The sequence below is a fragment of the Carlito syrichta genome, unplaced genomic scaffold (genome assembly GCF_000164805.1).
Source record: "Carlito syrichta isolate Samal-C Ts95f unplaced genomic scaffold, Tarsius_syrichta-2.0.1 Scaffold92595, whole genome shotgun sequence".
Lineage (NCBI taxonomy): Eukaryota > Metazoa > Chordata > Mammalia > Primates > Tarsiidae > Carlito > Carlito syrichta.
Genome location: NW_007036691.1, coordinates 182,257 through 205,935, shown reverse-complemented (window position 1 = coordinate 205,935; position 23,679 = coordinate 182,257). Strand labels below are relative to the sequence as shown.

General features: G+C 41.6%; 1 protein-coding gene across 3 annotated transcripts in view; it reads left to right on the top strand.

The window, feature by feature from the left end:
- PRELID2 (PRELI domain containing 2) overlaps window positions 1–23,679 on the top strand; it is a 122,302-nt gene that overhangs the window by 39,712 nt on the left and 58,911 nt on the right. Inside the window, exons 5-6 of one of the 3 annotated variants that reach the window (XM_021713217.1) lie at window positions 15,062–15,135; window positions 20,933–21,190. In XM_021713217.1, the coding sequence (XP_021568892.1) occupies window positions 15,062–15,121 (60 nt within the window). In that variant the 3' untranslated portion in view covers window positions 15,122–15,135; window positions 20,933–21,190. Of the gene's footprint in view, window positions 1–15,061; window positions 15,136–20,932; window positions 21,191–23,679 lie in introns of those variants that run through there. The other 2 variants (XM_021713222.1, XM_021713225.1) reach the window with 2 other exon arrangements.

Genomic DNA, 23,679 nt, shown 5'->3' with positions numbered 1-23,679 from the left:
CGTGCAGTGGCACATTCATGGCCACTCCAGCGTGGACCTACTGGGCTCCAGTGATCCTTTCACCTCAGCCTTCCAAGTAGCCAGAACTACAGGCATGCGCTACCACGCCTGGCTAACTTTTTTGATTTATTGTAGAGACAAGGTCTCACCAAGTTGCCTGGGTGGGTCTCAAACCCACAGGCTCAGGCAATCCACTTGCCTTGGCCTCCCAAAGTGCTGGGATTACAGGCTGAGCCACTGAGCCTGGCAAGGTAGATCATTTTCAGTTCTGCAGTTGAGTGACTTTTTAAATCCTCTTCTCTTACCCCCAATTTCCACCAAGATGTTTTTGCCTGACAAAAAGTCTTCAATTCAGTAACTTCAGCTAACTAAAGATCTAAGAGTGTCAGAGATCATTTATTTAACAAGTAAATGGTCAAGGGTTGAGGTGGCAATAAACTATTTAAAAGTAAGAAATATTCTTTTATAAAATAATAGCAGAAGAGGTGGCAGGCATGTTTTAGGGTTGTTACAATTTCATCTTATAATCCTATTCACATGAGTTAAATAGATGGCATATTACAAAGACTTGTAGGTCTTTGAGATATTGGTGCTCAGAATATATTTGTTGGCTTATTTTTAATTTATGCTTTCTGTAAACACAGACTGTTCTGGAAGTTTTGGGGAAGATCAGATATAGTAATAACAATAGCTTTAATTTATTGAGTACTTACCATGAACCAAGCACTGTACCATTATAAGAACTTGTAGTTTTCCCAGTTACCTTCTGAAAGACTGTGGTTAGTCTCACTTTTCCTTTCTACAGATAAGGAAATAGAGGCACCCAAAGGTGAAATTACTTGCATAAGGTCATCCATCAGTGAGTGACAGAGCTGCAATTTATATCCAGGAGGTCTGACCTCTTAACTGCCATTCACTTTGACTCCCTGACATGAGGCATAGACTTCTTTCTCCCTAAAGAGCGTAGGAGAGAAGACAAGACGAATGCATGCCATGTCTCCATTAGCACTGCCTGTGAATAGACACATGGGGAACTAGAGAGAACTTGTCCTTGTCTTTAGAGCACTTCGTGTGATACCTCCTTTCTTCGGGTTCCTTCACTCTCACATACAGCCAGGTGTCTTGGTAGATTTGGGGGATGTTTTCTCCCCACTATTCTGGATGGAATTTCCAACTAGTCTATCAGTGTTCTGAGCCTGTTCTCTCACCCTATTGTGCTAAATTTCAGACAAAGACAATGAGAAAATAGGAATTTGTGGCCACCATAAATCTTCATGCATCTCGGATAAACCCAAGGCAGGTGCAGAATTGAAAGCTGAAACAGCTCTGGCCAGGCTACACTGAATCACTAAACAAACAAACAAACAAATAAATAAGAGCTGCATCTGGCATCTGCCCTATTGGTGTGGACCAAATGTCTTGAGGTCAGAGGTACAAATCTTTTGTGGATCAAAGGTGTCATTTACTTGTAGGATTGGACTTGGATTCAGCTAGGTTCTTTGTTTGACCAAAAGGCTCTTAGTTTGACCAAAAAGACCAGGAAAATGTCGTCCAGGCATCTCAGCCCAGGGCTTAATACAGAATTCTGGTAGAGCTACTTGAACTGGAAAGGTAATTTCATTTCTTAAGGGCCCGTCCACTGGCTAAAATGCAGCTGTGTGCTTGAGCCCTGCAGCTGCTCAAGAAAAGTTCCTGGTGCTCTCTGAGGTGTCCAGCTGTACCCCTGAGGGTTCTCTGTCCCTTTGTCTGCGGTGATTTCTTATCCTGACTTTCCATGCTAAGATTGAATTTTATTTCTTCCCGAAAGACCCATTTGGTTGTGCCCACCCTTGGTGGGATGTGGGCAGCAGCAGAGACCCAAGAAGGTGATGGAAGGAGGCTGCAGGGTCTGCTGTTGTTCCGGGAAAGCAGAGTTGTGTCTAGTGACTCAGGGTTGCTGGGCTGATATTTTTTGGTTACTCCCAACTTTTATTTAAAAGATTCCATTTGTTGTCAGGATTGTACCCCTTTACTCTTTGGCTAGCTTTCTTCCCTACAGTCTAACTAAACTATCTCTCCAAATTTCTTTAGTAAAGGAAATGATGACTTTTTGAGAGTTAAATCACTCTTTTCATATTGAGTCTCAGCTTAAGTAGAATTTAAAGGTTATAATTAAAAATTTTCTCAATTCGTGGCCTTTAGTGGGGTGTAGCTTTTGTTATTTTTAAAGACATTAACATTTGTTGAAACCTACTCATTTTTCTGCTATTCTCTGAACTTCCTGATATGTTTGAAATATTTCAAATTGAAAAAAAAAAGAAAACTACTGCACTTCTCCTAAAAAGACTTCTTGATCTTAAACAAAAATTTTAAAAAACTTACTTTGAAATGTTTTGGAGAGGTTACTGTCTACACATAAATATTTTAATTATATTTCCAGTAGAGCCATTTATGTTGCTTTTCCTCAGCTCCCTGCATAACCAGCAGAATTCCTGCCCTCATCACCTGTGTGACCTGGGACGAGCCATTAACTGTCTGTGTCTCATTTTCCTCATCTGTAAAAGGAGGGTAATATTAGAATCTACTCTTTAGAGTACTTGTGAGGAGCAAATGAGTTACATACATAAAGTGCTTAGGCAGAACTTCGCATATAACAAGTGATCAGTTGTTGTTAATGTTATTTAAGAAGCAGAATGCGCAGAAGTTAAAAGCAAACATTTATTTTTTCCATGATGGCATGATAAACCTGTATAGGGTGGTTATGATGAGCCTGTCTTGGAACCAGCACAGCATGGATTTAAGTCACAGCCCCTCCCTCCTAGAGTTTGGATGAACCTAACCTCACTCTGGGTGAAGTGCCAATAATACCGTCTACCTGAGAGCGTGAGAATAAAGGAGATAGTGAAAAGAAATGCTTAAAATACCTTGGTGTACATTAACTATTTCTTAAATCATTGTTATCTTTACATTATAACCCACATTGGCATATTTCCTTCTGGTCTTCTATATGCAAATTTTAAACAGCCATAATTATAGTATTAGTGCAATTTTACTTCTTGCCTTTTTCAAGTAATATAACAAATACCTTTGACAGTAACTATATAACTTCAAAGTCATCATTTTAATGACTGCATCATGTTTCATTAAGTAGTTATATAATTTATTTCACCCCTTATTTAGTATTTAGCATTGAGGTCACTTCCAACTCTTACTATTATAAATGACCACATGTGAAACATCTTTGTATGCTGAACCGTTCATATTTTGTACGATTACCTTAGAAGGAAGTCCCTGAAGTACTCTTAACCATGTGTAGCCATTTTCATGATCCTGTGAGTGTGCTCTGTGTCTCTCCCTGAAGGATGGACTTCGGTGTCAGCATGACCATGTTCTAGCACACAGCCATTGCCAATGTTCATTGCATATTTACTGAATTAAGGAACAAATGAATTATTTTCTAGGAGTGGTCAGACTTCTTCATTCTGTTGTCTTTACCAATAATCTTAAAAGCAGAGGGACTTCTTATCTGACATGGGGGTCATAGGAAGGGTGTCAGCAACAGGTAATGATTATTGAGCACTTCCTTTTTCTAGACATCATCCAAGTAAGTTGCATGTATTACCTCATCTGATTTGCTCGGGGTTTTCTGTGGTAAGTACCGTCATCACCATCTTGTGGAGGAGGAGGCACAGAGAGGGTGGGCTGACTTACCCAAGATCACGCAGGTGGTTAGAACCCAGATTCAGCCGGGCTCGGTGGCTCAGCCTGTAATCCCACGCCTTTGGGAGGCTGAGGTGAGTGGATTGCCTGAGCCCGCGGGTTCGAGACACGCCTGGGCAGGCGAGACCTCATCTCTACAATAAATCAAAAAAATCAGCTGGGTGTGGTAGCATGCGCCTGTAATTCCGGCTACTCGGAAGGCTGAGGTGGAAGGATCGCCGGAGCCCAGCAGGTCGAGGCTGCGGTGGCCGGGAGCGGCCACTGCACTCCAACCTGGGCGACAGAGTGAGACTCCAATTCAAAAAAAAAAAACCCGGATAGTTGGACCCTTCATCTGAGCACATGATGACTAAGCTGCCTGGTGTTATGACCCTGAAAATTTTCCCTTGTTTATTTTTCCAGGTGCTCACCTCTTTACTTTAGCCAGTGTAACAATTTATTTCCTGGAGGACCTGAATTTGTTGGCCAGATTCCAAACAAGGTGTGAAGCAGAATTTTCCTCTATCTTGAGGACTTTGCATCAGTCTCCAACCAAGAGCCAAAGTTGCTTATAACTTGGTTTTTAAAAAGAATCTCCCCCTTGTAGTCCACCAAGGGAGGGATATGTGAAGGTATTTTTTTTATAAGCCTTTGATTTTTTATTGAGGGAGGAAACTTTATTGGATTGTGTAATTTTAAAGACAGCTGCAGATTCAGAACACTGTCCTTTTGGGAGTTATTAGCCCATGTGGGGATACCTGGAAAAAACAGTACAAAGAATATGCTCCTAGGGATTAACCACTAACACTTCCCATTTAGTTAGCCATTGAAATAGTGGAGCAAGGGTACCTGATCTCAAACTAGGCAAAGTGGGGACCAAAGGGAGTCCCAAACCTTACCTGTACGATGCCCACTTGTATACTTAATCCTGAATTTTATCCACATCTTTAAAAAAAAAAGAAAAGGAAAAAGAAATAGTGGAGAAACTTTGGAAAAGCATCAACCATGTGATTATGTCTATTTCTTCAGTCTCTCCTTTCCCTTACCAGGTTATTATGGGGTTTGGGAGTTTTAAAGAATTTTGTATCTACAGTCATCCCTTCTAATCTTCAAGGGATATATTCCAAGACCCTCACTGGGTGCCTGCAACTGTGGATAGTACCAAACCCTATATTTACTATGTACAAATTTTTTTCCTTCACAACTTCATGGATAGAATATTTGTTCTTCCTGTGTAGCTTAGAAACCTCAGTATGTGTTTTTTCCTTCCTAAGTTGGGAACTTTCACCGTTTCACTTACAGGAAGCACTCTATGGCTTTTCTCTGGCATATTCAAACTTCTAGGATAGCTACTTTGGAACTGTGGGGCCATGATGAAGTAAAGTTAGGGTTACTTGAACCCAAGCACTATGATGGGGGTTGATGCTACAGCAGCACATCTGATACCTACAGGCTACCAAGTGACTCATGGGAGGGGTGGAGTTGCTGGACAAAGGGATGATTCATGTCCTGGGACAGGAGATTTCATCCCGCTGCTCAGAATGGCATGCAACTTAAAAATTATGAATTGTTTATTTTTTTTTAGATTAGAAAATATAGTTTATTTAGAAATTAAGTTAGAGAGAGAGAGACAGACAGAAAGAGGAGATTCGCCTACCCAAGGCAGGGAAGGGGGCCAAAGCAAGGAAACATGGCGACAGCCGTAGCTCAAAGAGCACATGGCCACACAAGAGTCTAGTAAGGCTGTGGCCATGAATTGTTTATTTCTGAAATTTTTTTTTTAAGAAGGATTTTTTATTTATTTTTTATCATTTTTTTTAATTTTTTTTTTTTTTTGAGTTGGAGTCTCACTCTGTCGCCCAGACTGGAGTGCAGTGGCCGCTCCCGGCCACCGCAGCCTCGACCTGCTGGGCTCTGGCAATCCTTCCGCCTCAGCCTTCCGAGTAGCTGGAACTACAGGTGCGTGCTACCACGCCCGGCTGATTTTTTGATTTATTGTAGAGATGCGGTCTCGCCAAGTTGCCCAGGCGGGTCTCGAACCCGTGGGCTCAGGCAATTCACTCACCTCAGGTTCCCAAGGCGCGGGATGACAGGCTGAGCCACCGAGCCCGGCTATTTCTGAAATTTAAAAAAAAATTTTTTGGACCGCATTGAAACCACAGAAAGCAAAACTGTGGATAAGGGGGGACTACTTACAAGCATGACTAGGCATTTTTTCCCCTTTTGCAAATAGTTGTAAAAATGGCAGATGGTTTATCTTTACGTTATTATCTGTGTATAGAGCTTTTATTTTTTTAATCATTTAGTAGCTTTTCTGTATGTAGCTTTTGTTCTGACTACTCTTCTTAATTTATAATGCTCAATGTGTGGATTTTAAAAAAAAATGTCACTTAAACTTGCTGTGGCCTTACTGTTCTGCCACTTCACAGGTAGCACGGAGGATGGAGAGTAAAGGCATGCCGCCATACTTATAATGCTACTGTTCATTACAGCACTCTGGCCCCAAGGGCTAACCTTGGACCTCAGTCACCTACTGTGGGTTTTGGTACCCAAGAAATGATGACCAGGTTTAGTAACAAAAGGATTTTAGTGGGAAGTGAAGGGCCCTCCGGGTTAGCATTGGACAGCCAACCAAGAAGTTCTGATCGGTGGATGTTGTGTTGATACAGAAATGCTTCCTGTGGACATGTTCCTCCCCTCCTTTTCCAGAGGGCTGGGAGGTGGGGGGATGTGAGATGAGGAGGGAGGAGCTTCACTTACTATCAGCAGAAAATGAAAAGCGTTTGGAGATATGGTGAGGTGCTTTCTTTTTTAGGGTAATTTCAAGAGCTACATGTGACTCGATCTCACCCTGCCTCTTCTAAATGAATAAGATTAAACCATTCGTGTCGATGGAAATGAAAGATGGCAGGAAGGAAGGACTATAGCTGAGGTGATGTCATTTTTGGCAGTCTGAGAAGAGAGCCCATAAACACACCTATTCAAGGAGGTCAGGTCCTGAGGGTTCCGAGTTATACAAATCTGGTGTGAGTCTGGATGATGCGACTCCCAGCTGGGTGCCTTTGGTGAAGTTGCTTAACCTAGCTGAGTGTCTGACTTGCAAATTGGGTGTGAGAGTGAATGAGATGAGGCCCATTGTGTGTTCTGCATGGCCTAGTGGAGGCCTCTATCTGCTGGGTAATCAGGCCTCTCTCTCTGGACCTAGATTCTAGGACTCTGTTGCCATGGCCACCGTGGCCTCTGGAAAGCTGGCTTACTTACCCTGCTGGACTCCCTGTTGTGAGACAGAGGTGGTGGTGACTCTTTGAAGGGTGTGAGAGTGAGGAAAAGATGCTTTGTGAAATGCAAACAGACCTGAGGTGAGCCCCTGCTGCTGTTTCCTGTAGGTCACCAGTCCCCAGTTGAAGGGGGCGGGTGCTGCGGGAGTGCCATTATGAGGCGCCCCGGGTCGGACATAGTCCACAAAGAAACCGGTGGCTGCTTTTTATGTCTCAGGGAGAATAGGAGGTGATGGTTAACAAAAGTCAGTTGTGTGCAAGTAGCTTTATGTGTTACCTCATTTAGTCCCTGAGACTAATCCTGCAAGGAAGGTGCTTATTCTCCTCCCTCCACCCATTTTATAGGCACAGAAAGAAATTCAGAGGTAAGAACTCATTTGTGGAAAGAGGTGGAGAAACCAGGGTTAAATCCTAGGCCTGCCACGTGCTAGCTACGTGACTGAGTTATTCACCTGATGCTATCCCCTTATCCAGAATAGAAGTGTCTTACCTCATAGGACTGTTGAGGAAATGGAAACAGATCATGCTGGTGAAGCTCAGCCATGTAGTAAGCTCATAATAAATTATCATTAGCTTCAACATCATTGAGGTTTGGTCAGATAGGTTTTTGACTGAAATATAACTACGGAAAATTTTATTTTGTTCAAAGGAAACACCTGATTTGAAGACACACTAGACTGGCCCTGCTTATAAAGAAGATGGTTGAGTTGCAGATATGTGTGAATCTGAGAGAGAAGAAAGGTCTAAATAAAATATAAAAAGAAAATTATCTGGGCATCTATTGAATTTATTTATTATCTGAGCATTGGTTGGATTTATTCTGTGAGAGACAATTTGTTGATAAAATGTCTAAGCATGCTGCATCCATTTTATCTCTTAGAATAGGGAAGAAACAAGGGGACATTATGACTGAGCTTACATCTGATGAATAGTGAAAAAACAACTGATAAAGGGGAATGATAGGAAATTTGTTACTTTCCAGTGTGGCACAGTTAAGAGACCTGGAGCTGTACTGGGATGCCCTGGTGTCAGGGACCAAATCTAGAGGAGAGTTATCTTTTAATTAAACACAGATGGATAAGGAGTAGTAAGAATCCCATGACTAGAGGTTTCCAAGCAAGTGACAGATGATCAGCGGTTGGAATGTCATGGAGGGGCGTGGCCCTGAGGGAGAGGCTGACTTTGACTAGTGGAAAGAGCAAGCCATGATTTGCATGAAGTTTAAGTCAGGAGAATAAAAGTATATACAGGTCACATTTTAAAAAATTCAAAATGAAATAGACCAGTTGAGTCACATTAGAGGGTAGGGGAAGTAACTTGATAAAATAGAAAAACCTCAATGACTTAAATGTTCATGTCAGGTCAGGCTTTATTTGAAAATTGATAGTATGGAAGTGATTTTGTAATTGATCCTTTATTCCAATATTTGGCCACAGGGAATCTCTTTAAATCAGATGGGCCACTTTAAATTCTTTACTGAGAATTTTCTGTCTGGTCTTTTATAGATAATATAAGGTTCTTTCCAATTTTTAGATTTTATTATTTTGGGACAGATTCTTTTCCATTACAAATTGTGAGAATTAAATCGTCTCCTTAAGGAGAGAGAAAGTTTTATAATGTGAAACAAAGACATCGGAATTATTGTATCAGCTTAATGTTCTGCAGTTACACTTAAAGATTTTGGGTTACTTGTAAAAATAAAAATGAATCTTACTCAAGAGTTTATTAGCTACTATGGGAAAATTATATTGAAGCCATACATTCTATTAGGCTGTTCTTACTTGAAAAGCACTGTGTTTAGAATAATTTGTAGATGTGATTAGATATTGATTCATTTGTTAAGATTCATGCCACTTTGGAGGAGAGCAGGACTAAAATATCTGATTTATTTATTAGGTTTTTGAACATAGTTAATACGGAAGGAAATAAAAGCTCTTGCTATGAACCTGGTATGGTTTGAATGTGTTCCTCAAAAGCATGTGTTGGAAACTTAATCCCCAATGCAACAGTGTTGGGAAGTGGGCCTAATGGGAGATGTTTAGGTCATGAGGGCTCCACCCCCATGAGTGGATGAACACCCGTTATAAAAGGGCCTGGGATTGTAAGTCCAATCCCTTGCTCTCTTTTGGTGTTTTCTTGCCATGTGATGTTGTCGCAAGAAGGCCTTCATCAGATGCGGCTCTTCAGTCTTGGATTTCTCATCCTCTAGAGCCATAAACCAAATACACTTTTTTGGCTTATAAATTACCCAGTTTGTGATATTCTGTTATAGCAACACAAAATTTCTGTTATAGGACCCAACATTATAATCGGAGCTCTCACGTTTGCATTCTCATTTTAACTTACCAGCTCTATAGTGTTGTAAGATGCAGGATGCTAGACTCTGGAGCGTGGCTGCGTTCAGACGCACTGAGGCTGTGCTTCTCAGTTACTGTGCGATTTTGGACAGAATGTTTTATTTCTTTGAACCTTGGTCTCATAAAAAATAGAAATAAAGATAATCCTCTGAGGCAGATGGGAGGGTAAAATGCGTGTAAGTAAATGCAACAAAGCAGCACAGTGCTTGGCACATGGTATGTGCCAACACGTTTTAACCACTGTATTTTATTATCATTAGGCGTTATCTTAGTTTTATAGATGAAGTAGTCCTAAATCTAAGAGGACTGGACAGCATCAGATTAAAAGGTGCTTTATTGTGGTAAAGGATCTCTTCCTGGTGAAGTTTTGTGCAGTTTTCTCTTACCCCTTGATGACAAAACTGGATGCAAATCCTGTTCTCTCTTCTGCCATTCCTGCATTTCTCCTTTCCATCCTCCCTTCCATGCAGTGCCCACCCCCCTGCCCTTTCTTAAGTGTCCCTCTGCCTTGTCTTTCTCATCATCACTGTCGATCAAACTCATGACCAGACTTTGGGTCTGACTCCAATCCCTCCTCTTCCAGCAGCTTCTGCAAGTCTTTCCTTCCTCATTAGCCTCTGCTTTCTGTTTCCCATTCTGCAGTTGCTTAATGATGTCAGCTAATGATGAGCACATGATCTAAGAAGTGTGTAATTAGGCAATTTCATCATTGTGTGAGCATCATAGAGTGTACTTACATAAACCTAGATGGGACAGCCTACTGCACCCTGAGGCTACATGGTACAACCTTTTGCTCCCAGGCTACAAACCTGTATGACATGAGACTGTACTGAATACTGTAGGCAACTGTAATATGTTATTTGTGAGTCTAAGCATATCTAAACATAGAAAAGGTACAGTAAAAATATAGTATAAGAGATCTAAAAGGGGTGCACCTATCGAGGGCACTTACCACAAAAGGGTTTTGCAGAACCGGAAGTTGCTCTGAGTGGGTGAGTGTGCAGTGAGTGAATGTGAAAGCAGAGGACATCACTGTACAAACTATAGACAATAAACACTGTACACTGAGGCCAAATTAATAAAACATTTAAAAAATAATAAATTAGCCTTAGTTTACTATAGCACTTTTATTTTATGAACTTTCGATTTTTTAAACTTCTTGCCTATTTTGTAACAATAGCTTAAAACACAAACACTTTATAGCTGTACAAAAATATTTTCTTTCTTTATATCCTTATTCTGTAAGCATTTTTCTGTTTTTAAAAACTGTCATTCTTTTTTTAAGCTTTACAGCACACACATTAGCCTAGGCCTACCTGGGATCGGTATCATCAATATCACTGTCTTCTTTCTCTACATCTTATCCTGCTGGAAAGTCTTCAAGGACAATAACATGCATAGAACTGTCATCTCCTGGGAAAACAATGCCTTCTTCTGGACACCTCCTGAAGGACTTGCCTGGGGCTATTTTACAGTTAAGTGTTCATTGTTTGAGTTCTCACTCTATTGCTCAGGTTGGACATCTGGGGCTCAGATGATTCTCCTGCCTTAGTCTCCTGAATAGCTGGGACTACAGGCACGTACCACTACGCCCGGCTAAAGTTTTGATTTTTTTATAGCCCAGGCTGGTCGCTAACTCCTGGGCTCAAGCAATTTGCCCACCTCGGCTTCCCAAAGTAGCTAGGACTGTTTCATAAGTAGACGAGTACACTCAAAAAAACTATTAAAATGTATAGTATAGTAAATAAACCAAGCGTTATGCACTGTACATAATTGTATGTGCCACGCTTTTGTAGAGTGGCAGTGCAATAGGTTTGTTGACATCATCACACCACATACCCATAAGGAATTCATAGTGCTATGACATCACCATGGCTACGAGGTCACTAGGCGATAGGGGTTTTTCAGCTTCATTATGATCTTATGGGAATACCGTCATACATGCATCTGCCGTTGACTGAAATGTCATCAAGTAGTGCATGACTTTTTTAAAGAAAGTTATAACACTTCTCAGAGGTCATCTTGCCTTTCAGTTATTTTTTCATTCCTCTATTTCCTCTGAAGAGGCAAATTACCCCTTAAAAGGCTTCATGTCTTACCTGTGTCCCTAGACCCTATGACTTCCTGCGGTCTCTTACACACAGTGGGTGCTGATACTATTTATGGTGTTTGCTTCAAAACCATGACCCACAAGAGAGCATTATTTCTGGTGGGGCCTTTAGTACCAATCTTTTATCACTGTGATAATTAAGTGAGCAGTTCTCTTTTGTTAAGAGCTCTCCATGGATGTGCCTTTTGAGAACTGCTTTAGAACGTTTTAATTTTTGTGAGGTCTAATATATTGCTCTCTTCAGAGCCTCCTAGATAAATCAGAACTTCTCAAGGAAGCATTGGTTTGGTATCAAAATAAATATAATGTCTGGATTTAGCCACCTTTAGTTTCAACTTATTCCTGCTCCTCTTAAGGCAAGTTTTATGTTTTCAGTAATAATAAGTGATTTCTCATTGACTCATAGAGTGGGGGACTTGTGAAATGTTTTGAATCTGAAAGACTCTGGGACTCCTCTGGTACTAGGGGATGAGCCTGTGAGATACACTTATCTGCACTTTGGCAAATAGAGAAAGAGGGCCTTGTAATCGACCAAAAAACCTCAGAGGAGAAAAAAATAATAAAATCAAACTTGTTTATGGTTTGTCAGTCCAAAAGCTTTTAAGCCATATCTATAAAGGTAGATCCACTTAATGTTTGTTCTGCATTTCAGGAGACATGTGCGATAAGTGTTGTAAATTTAGTCCCTTTAAGCCTGATCTCCTGGGGCTTGCGATTTAAGTGTTGGGACTTTATTTGAAAGGACTCTATTGATTGGGCGTTAATTTGGCCCTTCCTTACTAAAGAGAGGTACTAAATAATGGCTCAGCCTTTCTATTAGCTTTTTTTTTCTTTTTTATTCACTTCTATAGGCCTCTCTCTCCCTGCTTCCCCACACTCCACCTTCTAACTATTTGGGTTAAAAAGACTAAAGTGGTACGAGAAAGGGGAAAACAGGGAAAGAAAAATCAACTGTCGCCTTGTGAACATAACTGATTCAATAAATAACGTCTGTCAATTCCCAAGGCAAACTCAGAGTCTTCACTTATGTCAATTAGTGTTCAGCTCAATAAGTGGTGGCGCTCCTAATGTAGAGGGATGGAAGAGTTCACAGGTTCTCACTTCCTTGTTCTTGTTTTAAACGCATACTGTCTAGATTTATGCACCTACTCTGCAAAAGAAACTTGGAAGGGTATTAATCTGACAGATTTTATTTTTCCTGAAAACAGAAGGAGGACATTTAGTTATCGTCCATGGGTTCGTTGGAGCAAAACAGTGAAACAGGGGAATGAAATGTGGTGAAACCCATTAGACTGTAAGCTCTGTGAAGACAGGGCCTTTGTCTTGTTCACTTACCATTTAATCTCTAGTGTACACAGAAGGTGCTTAGCAAATATTTGTTAACTGGATCTGAGGCTGAGCGAAGAACAAAAATGAGCACCAGCTAGGTCTTCTGTTATGAATTCAGTGACGTTTCTTCCCACTCATTGTTTCATTGCTTGTCCCAGCCCTTCTCTCCTCAGTTCTTTAAAGTCAAGCAGCTCTAAATGTATGGTACATACTGTATCTTCAGAAATGATGGAGGAGATCCTATTTCATCAATTCCCACACTGTTAGAGTTGGAAAGGATCTCAGCGGTAGCATGAAGCTGTGATTTACAGATTCTAGTACATCAACTCATTGTGCTCAGAATCACATGAGGTATGGTATAACATGAAGATTTCAGGCCTCAGCCTCAAAGTTTCTGATGAATCTGTTGGTAGGGCTTGGAAGTCTGTTTGCTTTTATGGATTCCCATCGTCATGGTGGTGTGCGGCAGTTACAGGAAACACCAGCCCAGGCTGCCTGGCTGTCTTCTGACCTCTGTAGTCTGAGTTACTCCTTGCCAAGAGTGATCGGCCTGACGTGCCCAGCAGCATGACTGGCAACACTTGGACTAGAATCCGGGTCTCTAGGCTCAGCTAATGGTGCTCCCAGCCCCGTGGTTAGCTACGACAGTTTAGCCAACACCTCGTGCTACTCAGCATTCTCTTAAGACCCTTTAATACTTATTCCTTCTAAGACAGTGGCAGTGTGTGTGGTGATGGCCAGGCAGAATCTGAAGCAGCTTCTGGATCCTTAAGGGCACATTAACTGCCGTTCAGTCTACATTGGTGTTAGAGATATTTTATTGTGTTCTCTAGTGATACATTTGATGACCCTCCATCCTTACCCCTTGGCTCAGACCCCAGTTAGGAAGTCCAGCCTTTCTCCTGTAGGCTTCTCAGTGCTTGCCAGCCCTGCCTGGTCATAAGAAGATCATATGAGTACTTGTTGGATGTAGAGAGCTCTGGGGCCTGCTCGAGTCCTATTAAATCAGAATCTTCCTGGAGGGGCCTGTATTTTAGGTTCCCCATATCACTATTACTCTCTCACCAGTTCACTTTCCAGGCTCTGAGAATAGCCAGTCTCTTTCCCCTGGGCTCAGCTTTGATGGCCTTGAGACCCTAGTCTATAGTTATATCATAACCCTGTCTTCTCATCTAAAGGTTTATCCCCTGGTCTGCAGAACTTGCCCTTGAAGGAGAAAAGGAATTCCTGCTTTCTTCTTTATTCTAGGGTAGAATTTTCCTGGGCAAGGTGGTGGATAGATAGGTTGGTATGGACCATAGTGGAATGAGTGTTGCAAGAAAGTTAATGGGTACCTCAAAAACAAAAGGTAGTGTCTGTGCTCTTTCCCTGGCTTTATTACTTAACAGGTATATAACTTGGGGCAAATTACTTAAACCTCTTGGAGTTTCTGTTTCATGATCAGTAAGATGCAGTACTCATTTAGGGGTTTTGTGTGTAATTACACAAGGTATCCTTGGTCATTTCTTGGGACACAGTCTCCGAGATGGAGATTTGCATGCGGAGGGTATTGGAGAGAGCTCTCAGGCACAACTCTGGTCAGAGGGTGAGGTGAGAAGGATGAGTAGAAGGTAACATTGAACTGTGAAGCATTTGCAACAGGTCTCAGCCAATCCCATGGGGAACTTGGAGGCAGGATGCCCTTCAGTGTTGGCCTGAATTGAGGGAAGGGGGCTGGGTCTTTATGCCCCTCTAACTGCCAGTTATCTGATGTGGGCTGCCCCTGGAGAGGGGCATGACCTCAGATCAGGCAGCTTTCTTTGGCTGAGGGTGGCTGTGTGGCAGCCGCGGCCTACAGTGCTGGTGGTAGGGGAAGGAGTGCTTTAGTCCTGGAGGGGATCTCCATGGTGTCCTCTGGCACCCACCACCCCAGGTAATGCCCGTAAAGCCCCAGCAGTGAGTCAAATGCGTTTTTCTGGTGAATATCAACTATTGCATTATCATTCAGGCTCTGACAAAACCTCTCAGTAGCTGGGCCACTTTCAAGAAATTACTTAATTTCTCTTGGGCTTTTTCTGATGTTTAAAATAGAGACCCTCAACTCTGTTCTGTCTACCTTCCTGAGTAGTTCTGAGCACATGTGGAGATAATGTATGTGGAATTGCTAAGTAAAACATTATACAAATATAACATATGGCTATAAGCCCGCTTTTTTGAAATGACTAAATGGCCAAGACCTGGATCTTTTGAAGGGAAAAGGTTGTGATACGAGTAAAAGTGCTTGTCTATGAAATAGGGCATTTGATTTTTTTTTTTTCTTCTCTCTTCAGGGAATTAGAATCATGGAGATGCTGCTAAAGGAACAGTGTGGTGCCCCCTTAGCTGAATGAAGAATCATCAGTAAGTACCAGGAGCAAAGTCAGAATTGTTTACTCAAGTCGTGTTTTCATGCTTATAAGCCTGGCATTCTGCATCTGCCTCCCTGAGCTATCCACACTATACGTTTCCCAGTTATACACACAGAATACCATTTCACAGGTGTTTTATCTCTTCAATACCTTCATTTCTTTAGTTCTTTGATTTTCAGAACAGTTTTGTGTTTCATGCTGGGTTGCAACTGCATTCCAATTGTTAAAACTGTGCAGCACGAGCTATCATGCTTGGAACTCAAGGTGGCATGGATTTGTAGACCGCAGCTCAGCTTGACTGAGGCTGGATATTGTTCTGAGAACAGTCAAAGGAAGGATTTGAAGCCATAATTGAAGCAGGGAAGAAAACCAGAAAGGAGCATGTTGATTGGCCAGTTAAACAAAGACAGTTTATTAGTCATTTACCTCCAGTGGTTGGGATGGCTGCCTGAGATGTTATTGAGAAGGATTTTCGGGCTTGAGAGTAATTCTTAGGCTCTGGGTAATAGTGCCTTGATTGATTAGCAATGTCTTCCATGAGTGCCGGATGGAAGCAAGACTGAGCTTGTGATGCATGTGCCACCTCTAGTTTAGGGCAAATGGTGTTGGGTTAACAGCAGAGGATTGCATAACTACTCAGTTTCTCCCCAGCCCCCCAAATTTCTGTTCTCTGCATTAATGAGAATGGTCTTTACAGTGGAAAGGGCAGGTCAAGGTTATTTAAGAGCAAATCAAAGCCCAAAATAAATGTGTATGACGGATTTACATCTGATAGAATTTATAAGATTTAGGTTTTTAACATCTGAGAAAAGATAAAACCTTTGAATAAAACATTGCGAATTACTTAAAATTTTTTATGTTGACTTTAAAGTTCAGTACATGTGATTTTATGTAAGCAGTCTGATAGTCTAGTTGTGAGGTACAGTAAGGTTTGAGAGCAGTTAACCCAAGAAGAAGCAAAAGAACCATTTGTATACACTACTTTGGAAGTGCTGGCCAGGCCTGTGAATAATCATCACCTGGAGAATTGCAAAGTGTCTCTGTTTGCAAGTTGGATTCCATTCTGATTAATATATACTGTATACTTAACACATGTTAATAGATTTCATTATTGCTGGAAAGGCCGAACAAGATAACATGATAATTTCTTTCTTTCTTTTTTTTTGAGTTGGAATCTCACTCTGTCACCCAGGTTGGAGTGCAGTGGCACACTCACGGCCACCCCAGTGTCAACCTAGTGGGTTCCAGCAATCCTTCTGTCTCAGCCTTCCAAGTAGCTGGAATTACAGGAGCATGCTACCATGTCCAGCTAATTTTTTAAAATTATTATTTGTTGTGGAGATGAGGTCTCATCAAGTTGCCTGGGCTGATCTCAAACCCATGGGCTCAGGCAATCCACTTGCCTCAGCCTCCCAAAGTGCTGGGATGACAGACTGAGCCACTGAGCCCGGCTAAGATAATTTCATTTAGCACAGCCATGCACACAGCAGGTGCTCATAAAATGTTGGAATTGAATCTAAAGATATAGGCTTACTATAATCATCCTGTTCCTTAAAAAATTATGGAGAAGAACTTGGCCACGTCTCCCTGTTTTTCTAGGCCAGCATGTTGGTGGGGCGCACTAAGCACCTCTTGTGCTTGCACACTTGGGCATAGAGCCCCTCTGACCCTGGTGGGTGGGATCTAGAGTCAATTTCAGATTAAATGAGGAAATGAGGGGCCTTCACTTCCATGGGAAAGGTATATATACCTGTTGGTCTTCAAACTTCAAGTTAGTGATTTTGAAACTTCAGTGAGCTCAGAATCATTGGATGGTTTGTTAACATGGATTGGTGGGTCCTATCCTAGAGTTTTGATTCAGTAGGTTTGGGACAGGACTGAGCATTTGTGTTTCTAGCTCATTTCCAAGTAGTGATGATATTGGTCCTGGGACCACACTCGGAGAATGGCAGCTTCAAACGAGTTCATGTCTTTGGGCAGAGAAAGCTTGAATGAGAAAGCTGGCAGCTAGGGTCTTGAAATCCTTGTCATGTATTTAGTCAACTTTAGATTAATAGGAGGAATGATTATCTTTGTTTGGCTTTTCCCCGATTTGAGTATCTCAACCCCTTCTTGTTTGCCTTTTTTGTTGTTGTTGTTGCTTGAATGGTAACAGGCTCCACACTGGAATAATACAGCAAAAAAGAGAGGAGGTGAGACTCACATCAACTTCTGTTTTACATCAGGCTGGATTTCAAGTGTTGCTGGTGGAGATGAGAAAACTAAACAAGTTTCCAGCATTACCTGTTGTCTCCAGTTACCCATGTTTTTGTGTGTATGTTTTGTTGTTGTTTTCATACTGTGGTTGAGGACTAAGCCATGAACTCAGGGCTCTGTATAGTTTGTGAAAAGCAACTTATTCTTCTCTCTTAAGTGAAGCCATTGAAGTCTGAATACTACTAGGAGTTTAGTACAAGGTGGTTGCATTTAAGGCATTCAATGCAGTGGAATTCCTGAAGGAGTTACATAATTCAAACTCTCAAAAGTCATGACCGGTTTTCTCAGAGTGTTGTGGGAAAACAGAAAGACTGTGTGACACCGAGGTTATCTTAGGAAGCAACGTTTTATTAGCGCCATCGTGACTCAGTGGGCTAATGCTCCAAGGTTGAGCAACCCGGAGACAGAGGAAAAGGGTTTTATATGTTAGTTTAGATAAGTGAGGGGGTCGGGTTGTATGGCTATACATTTTTCTTTGGAATTTGCAAAACTGTATTTAGCAAAACCAGATTTTCAAAGAACAGATTGTTTCCAGGGACAGATAGGAGTTATAAACCAATAACTTCCCATGTCTAGCAGGTTTGGAACTTGCAGGTTGATTTTTAAAAAGGAATACTTTGGCTGGGTGCGGTGGCTCATGCCTACAATCCCAGCACTTTGGGAGGCCGAGGTGAGAGAATTGCCTACGTCTGTGGGTTTGAGATCAGCCTGGGCAACTTGGCGAGACCTCATTTCTACAATAGATCAAAAAATTAGCTGGGCATGGTGGTATGTGCCTGTAGTTCCAGCTACTTGGAAGATTGAGGCAGAATGATCACCTGAACCCAGCAGATTGAGGCTGTGGTGGCTGGGAGCATGCCACTGCCCTCTAGCCTGGGTGAAAAAGTGAGACTCCTACTCAAAAAAAAAGGAATTATTTTAACTGCTTCTAGTCCCTCTCTGCCACAAGAGGAATAAATGTATAGTAGGAAATATATCTTACCACATAAATCTACAATTTGATGTTGTAGTCATGTGGCCAACTTGTTCCTCCTGTCCCCCATTTTCTTGACTATTTCGACAAGGTTTTTAAACTTGAAATGTGCTTGTTTAAATGGAACTTTTTTTTTTATAATCAATATTTTTTATTATGATATTGTGGGGTACAGTTAAGGGTTAGGTATACAAATATGCTTCGTTAGGTATACACATATGCTTCATTCAGGCGTTGTTGATAAGAGGTGTCTCCCCTATGGAACTTTTTATTTTCTCAAAAATAGCTGTATGGAAAATAGGGGAGGGGGACATGATTGTAGGCACTACTGTTTTTATGAGTAGCAAAATGCTGCCTTAAAGGAAGGGAAGGAATTAACTCTGTAGCTATAGAGGTAAGAAAACTATAGCCCGTAAACCAAATTCAGCCTGATATCTGCTTTTATAAATAAAGTTTTATTGGACTGCAGCTATGTTCCTAGTTATGTTTAAAGCTACAACTGCAGAATTGAATAGTTGTAACAGAGACCTTATAGCTTCAAAGCCTAAAATATTTACTGTCTGGTCCTCAGAGAAAACATTTGTTGCCTCCTTAGTGTCCTAAATTAATATCAAGGAGTGTTGTGGTGATAGTTTGGCCTTTTTAGATACAACATTTGATCAGACCTTACCTCCACTCCAAAGTTCATAGCTTGACAGTTTATTTTTTCTGTATTAGCTCTAGCATCGGCACTGTGGAAAGACTTGGATGATGTTATATTAAGGCATAAAAAGGTATTAAAATGATAATAACATGAAGTTAAAATACCAGCAACAGTGGGCACTAAAATTGCTCATAAAGTTTCAGGGCACGCACACACACAATGGAGCGGAAATACGAGCATTTTGCTTAGTACATACGGGGGCGTGGACGAGGGGCGAGGGCAAACAACTCAGAATTTATTTATAAAAAATTGTGTATTTATTCTTACATGTTTAAACTTCTGTCACCTTCAAAGTACTCTCTGTTTGATGCAATATACCTGTTGAGATGCTTTTCTGCTGCCTCAGAACAGTTTTGAGCTTGTCAATTTTGATGTCTTTTAGTGCTTCTGTTGTTTTTTTTTTTTTGTTTTACCTCTTCTACATCAACAAAACATTTCCCTTTGAGAACTTTTCTCATCTAGGGAAACCAAAAAAGTTGCTCAGGGCAAGATTAGGTGAATAGGGAGGATGGGGCATGAGAATCACACTGTTTTTGGTCAAAAACTGCTGAACACTCAGTGCAGTATGGCCAGGTGTGCTCGTAAATCACCCATCATGACATGGGCAAATGCCTTGAAAGAATCATATATATATCACTAAAGCTAAATGCAGCCTGTCACAGCAATGCTAGCTGGTACACTGATGCTGATGGGTTCCTAGGACACTTAGTTAAGTGGGGGAAGCCTGTACTACAAGGGGTCTACCCTCCAAAAAACAATTCTGGGTTTTTTTGGGTCCCTCCTCATAAAGTGGCAATAGTATAGGTGCTGATTATAATTTACTCAATGTGTTGGCTTTGGAATTTTGCATTTCTTAATTTTTAAAACACAGTTTGTGTGATTTGCAAAAATGTGCATAAGGAGCATTATTTAATAAAATTTTATATCATACTACATTTCAAATTTGCATAATTTAAATCCACATAGAATGTATCTACCTTGTATATTGCACCTAGCATTAAAAACACTCCAGAGACCTCTCTAACCTGTATGTCCAAGTGGATGTTTGAAAATTAGAAAGCTTAGGCCAGGTGCTATGGCTCATACCTGTAAACCCAGCACTCTGGGGGGGCTGAGATGGGTAGATTGCTTGAGCCCAGGAGTTTGAGACCAGTCTAAGGCAACATAGTGAGACCTCATCTCTACAGAAAAAAAAAAACAAAAAAACTATCTAATTATGGTGGCGCATGCCTGTGGTCCCAGCTCCTCAGTAGGCTGAGGTATAAGGATTGTCTGAGTCCAGGAGGTTGAGGCTGTGGTGAGCTGTGATCATGCCAGTGCATTCCAGCCTGGGCGACAGAGCAAGACCCTGTCTCAAATAAAAAGAAAAAGAAAAAAGAAAGCTCAGATGGTGATTTTTTTCATGAGCCAAAATGGAGACGCATAAATCTCACTAACCAATATGCTTGTGGCATTGCTGTTGACACATCCATTTGGTAGATTTTTGATTTTCTGTCATTTTTGAATAAAACAAATAACCCTGACATCTGTTTGTTTTTGCCGCTGGCAGTTGGGGAATCAGGCTTGGTGAGATTTGATAACATAGCAGAGTTCTATCACATCGGAATGATTAAGACCTCAATTTTTGCTATATCTTAGCTCCTTTCTGAACCCGCTCCTCTGGATAGTTGAACTTAATAAATAAGGTGCTTGCTTTGTTCGAAGATCATTAGGAGGTAGAAATGCAATTTCTTTAAGAATTACCCATAGTGATAGAATTCAAGTGACGCCCATGAGTTGCTTCAGAGAAGAAGGCTAATAAGTATTGATTGGTGAGACATGTTTATGAGATCATGAAGTCCGTTTGCTTTCTCTTGCAGAGGAGCTGTATCCATGGTGCTTTTTTTGAGAATCACTTCTTGGCCACAACATGTCATAGACACAGTTTCTGGAATACAGATTTAAAGGATACCGTGTCGGCAGCTTAAAGAAGAGGAGACCTTCTTGCCAGGACATAAAATGATACCCTCCCCTGAGAGCCTGCTTCAGATGGTGGGACTCATGGAGAGGAACCCTCTTGCCAGATTTTTATGACACAGTCTCTTTACGATTTTACAAATAAAGGAAACAACCTATAAAAGATGATGTCTGCCCTTCCTCAGAATGTCCTGCTGATTGTCTGGTGATGGTGTCGGGGCAGCCAAAGGCAGGATAAAGGCCTGGAGAGGCTGCTTGTGCTCTCCTGTTATCGGCATCATTGTTCATGGGATTCATGAGAGGATTCTGGAACAACAATATCAAAAAAGAGTTGAAACCGCTACCTGTTTCATAGGTGGACTGGCGCAAACAGGCATAGACCTGACCTGTGTTGAAGCTAAGCTATGTTTCTAGCAATATCTTAGACTTAGGAATCAGAGGTGGGATTTCTAGCCGTAAGTCATCCATAACTGCCATGAGTATTGCTCATGCAGTGCTGCATGTGAGCTGTGACTTGGTGCTCTGGAAGAACCTGGGGTGAGGAGTGGGAGGCAGGTCTCACCTCGGCCCCCTCCCACTTGTTCTGTGATGCGGAGCAAATCACCCACCTCTCTGTTTTGTGCTGGGCAAATGGGGATGATCCGGCACAGATTTTTTCGGCCTATGGGTTGTGATGATTGAACAAGGTAATTTAGCCCGAGGAGCACAGATTTGGGAGTCAGACAGGCCTGGGTTTGAATTCAAGTGCTGCCACCTACTCGCACAACAATCACGGACATCGTTTTAAATCCCTCTGAAGCTCATTTTCTGGAATGCATAAAACAAGGGGGTAGAATGAGCTTTGTGAGGTTGTTGGACTGATTGGTGATCACGTATATGAAGTGCTTGGCATGCTGCCTGGTGCGTAGTGGAAATCCATTAATTTGAATCCATGATTACTGTTTGAAACATCTTGAAAATGTACTTTTCACCTGGTATTACTGTTTGAAAATCAGATGACGGTAGTTTGTACTTCTCATGACCAGAAGCCAAAATATAAATGCACGCTTACCCAGGAAAGCTTGAAGAGAACTAATAATTTGAAATTCATCTTCTTGGGATAAAAATTGGGCCATTACTGGAAAGTCTTGGGGAATTTTTAAAAGAAATATTTGAAAAATTTTCTACTTAATCCATTGATGAATTTCAAAGCAATCGTGTACTTTTTCATACAAAGCTGTCACTGTGAGCCTCTTCTTATTGAATTTGAGCTATTTGTGCTGAGTTTTATTTCTGAGGATAATTTCTTTTTATTTCCTTTGTGTTTCATTCTTCCATTATGCTGAAGGAAAAGTCAGTGGTAGATGCCAAAACACACTTTGACCTTATTTTTCAGTTTGTAAATAGAATTAGGTAGGCTTTTGGAAGGAAAGCCTTTTTCCCAAAATAAGAGGTGATGGGATTATTGTGGAGGTGAGAGGCAAGGACTTTGTGCTTGAAGGTTGATATTGCGATAAATTTAACCCTTCATGCTTCACAGCGTGCATCCTCTGAAGGACAGAGTCCTCAGCTTTGGCTGTCGAGTAGGATCACCTGGGAAGCTTTCTGTAAACCTGATGCTCAGCCTGCTATCCAGATCAAGAAATCAGAATCTCTGGGGATGGAACCTAGGCATCATTGTTTTTACAACTTCCCAGGTGATTCCAAAGGACAGCTAAGGATGAGAACACTACAATGGATTTTAGGTAATTTGCTGATATTTTCAATTTTTTTTTTTAACACCTCTGAGGTTGGAAAGGATCTTTGCAGTAGGAATTTTTTTTTTTTTTGAGCTACTCCCGGCCACTGCAGCCTCGACCTGCTGGGCTCCAGCAATCCTTCCGCCTCAGCCTTCCAAGTAGCCGGAATTACAGGCATGCCCTACCACGCCCGGCTGATTTTTTGATTTATTGTAGAGATGAGGTCTCGCTGCCCAGGCGGCTCTCGAACCCATGGGCTCAGGCAATCCACTCACCTCAGCCTCCCAAAGGCGCGGGATTACAGGCTGAGCCACCGAGCCACCCAGCCCGGCAGCAGTAGGAATTTTTATTAGAAATAGAATGAGGCACAGCGGGGGTCAAATTTCTGCCTTGTTCCTTGAAGCCGGGGTGGCCAATGTAAACGCCTGCAGGGATCTGGCCACTGGTTTGATGAAGGAAGTGGATGGGGCCCTGGAAAGACCCCTGGAAGCACACACCTGGCTAATCACGAGCAGCTCCAGTGCAGATCCAGCAGTGCGGTTGTGTGGCTGGCTTTTCTAATTCTTCCAATTTCCAATTTCCCATGAAAAGTCAGCATTAAAAGAAAAAAGAAATCTGATTTTTTAGCCTGGCAAATAATTCAGAATTGTCTAAAATATTGTGCTGGCCAAATAAAACATGTGTGCCAGTCAGTCACTTCCAGCCTCTCCTTTAGGAGTGTTAGGATAGACCTAAACATTCTGGCCAACGTTTAATAGGTTTGTGTTTTTATATTCTGGATGTAAGCTGCATTCTGTTTCTCCTCCCCATTCGTAAATAATCCTCAGGGATTGCTTTCCTCATTCAGCATTTCCCCCCCTGCAGGCATCCATTGCTTCAAGCTTCACACACATGGTTTAGAAATCCTTTGTTCTTTTTATAATTAATTAGGGCT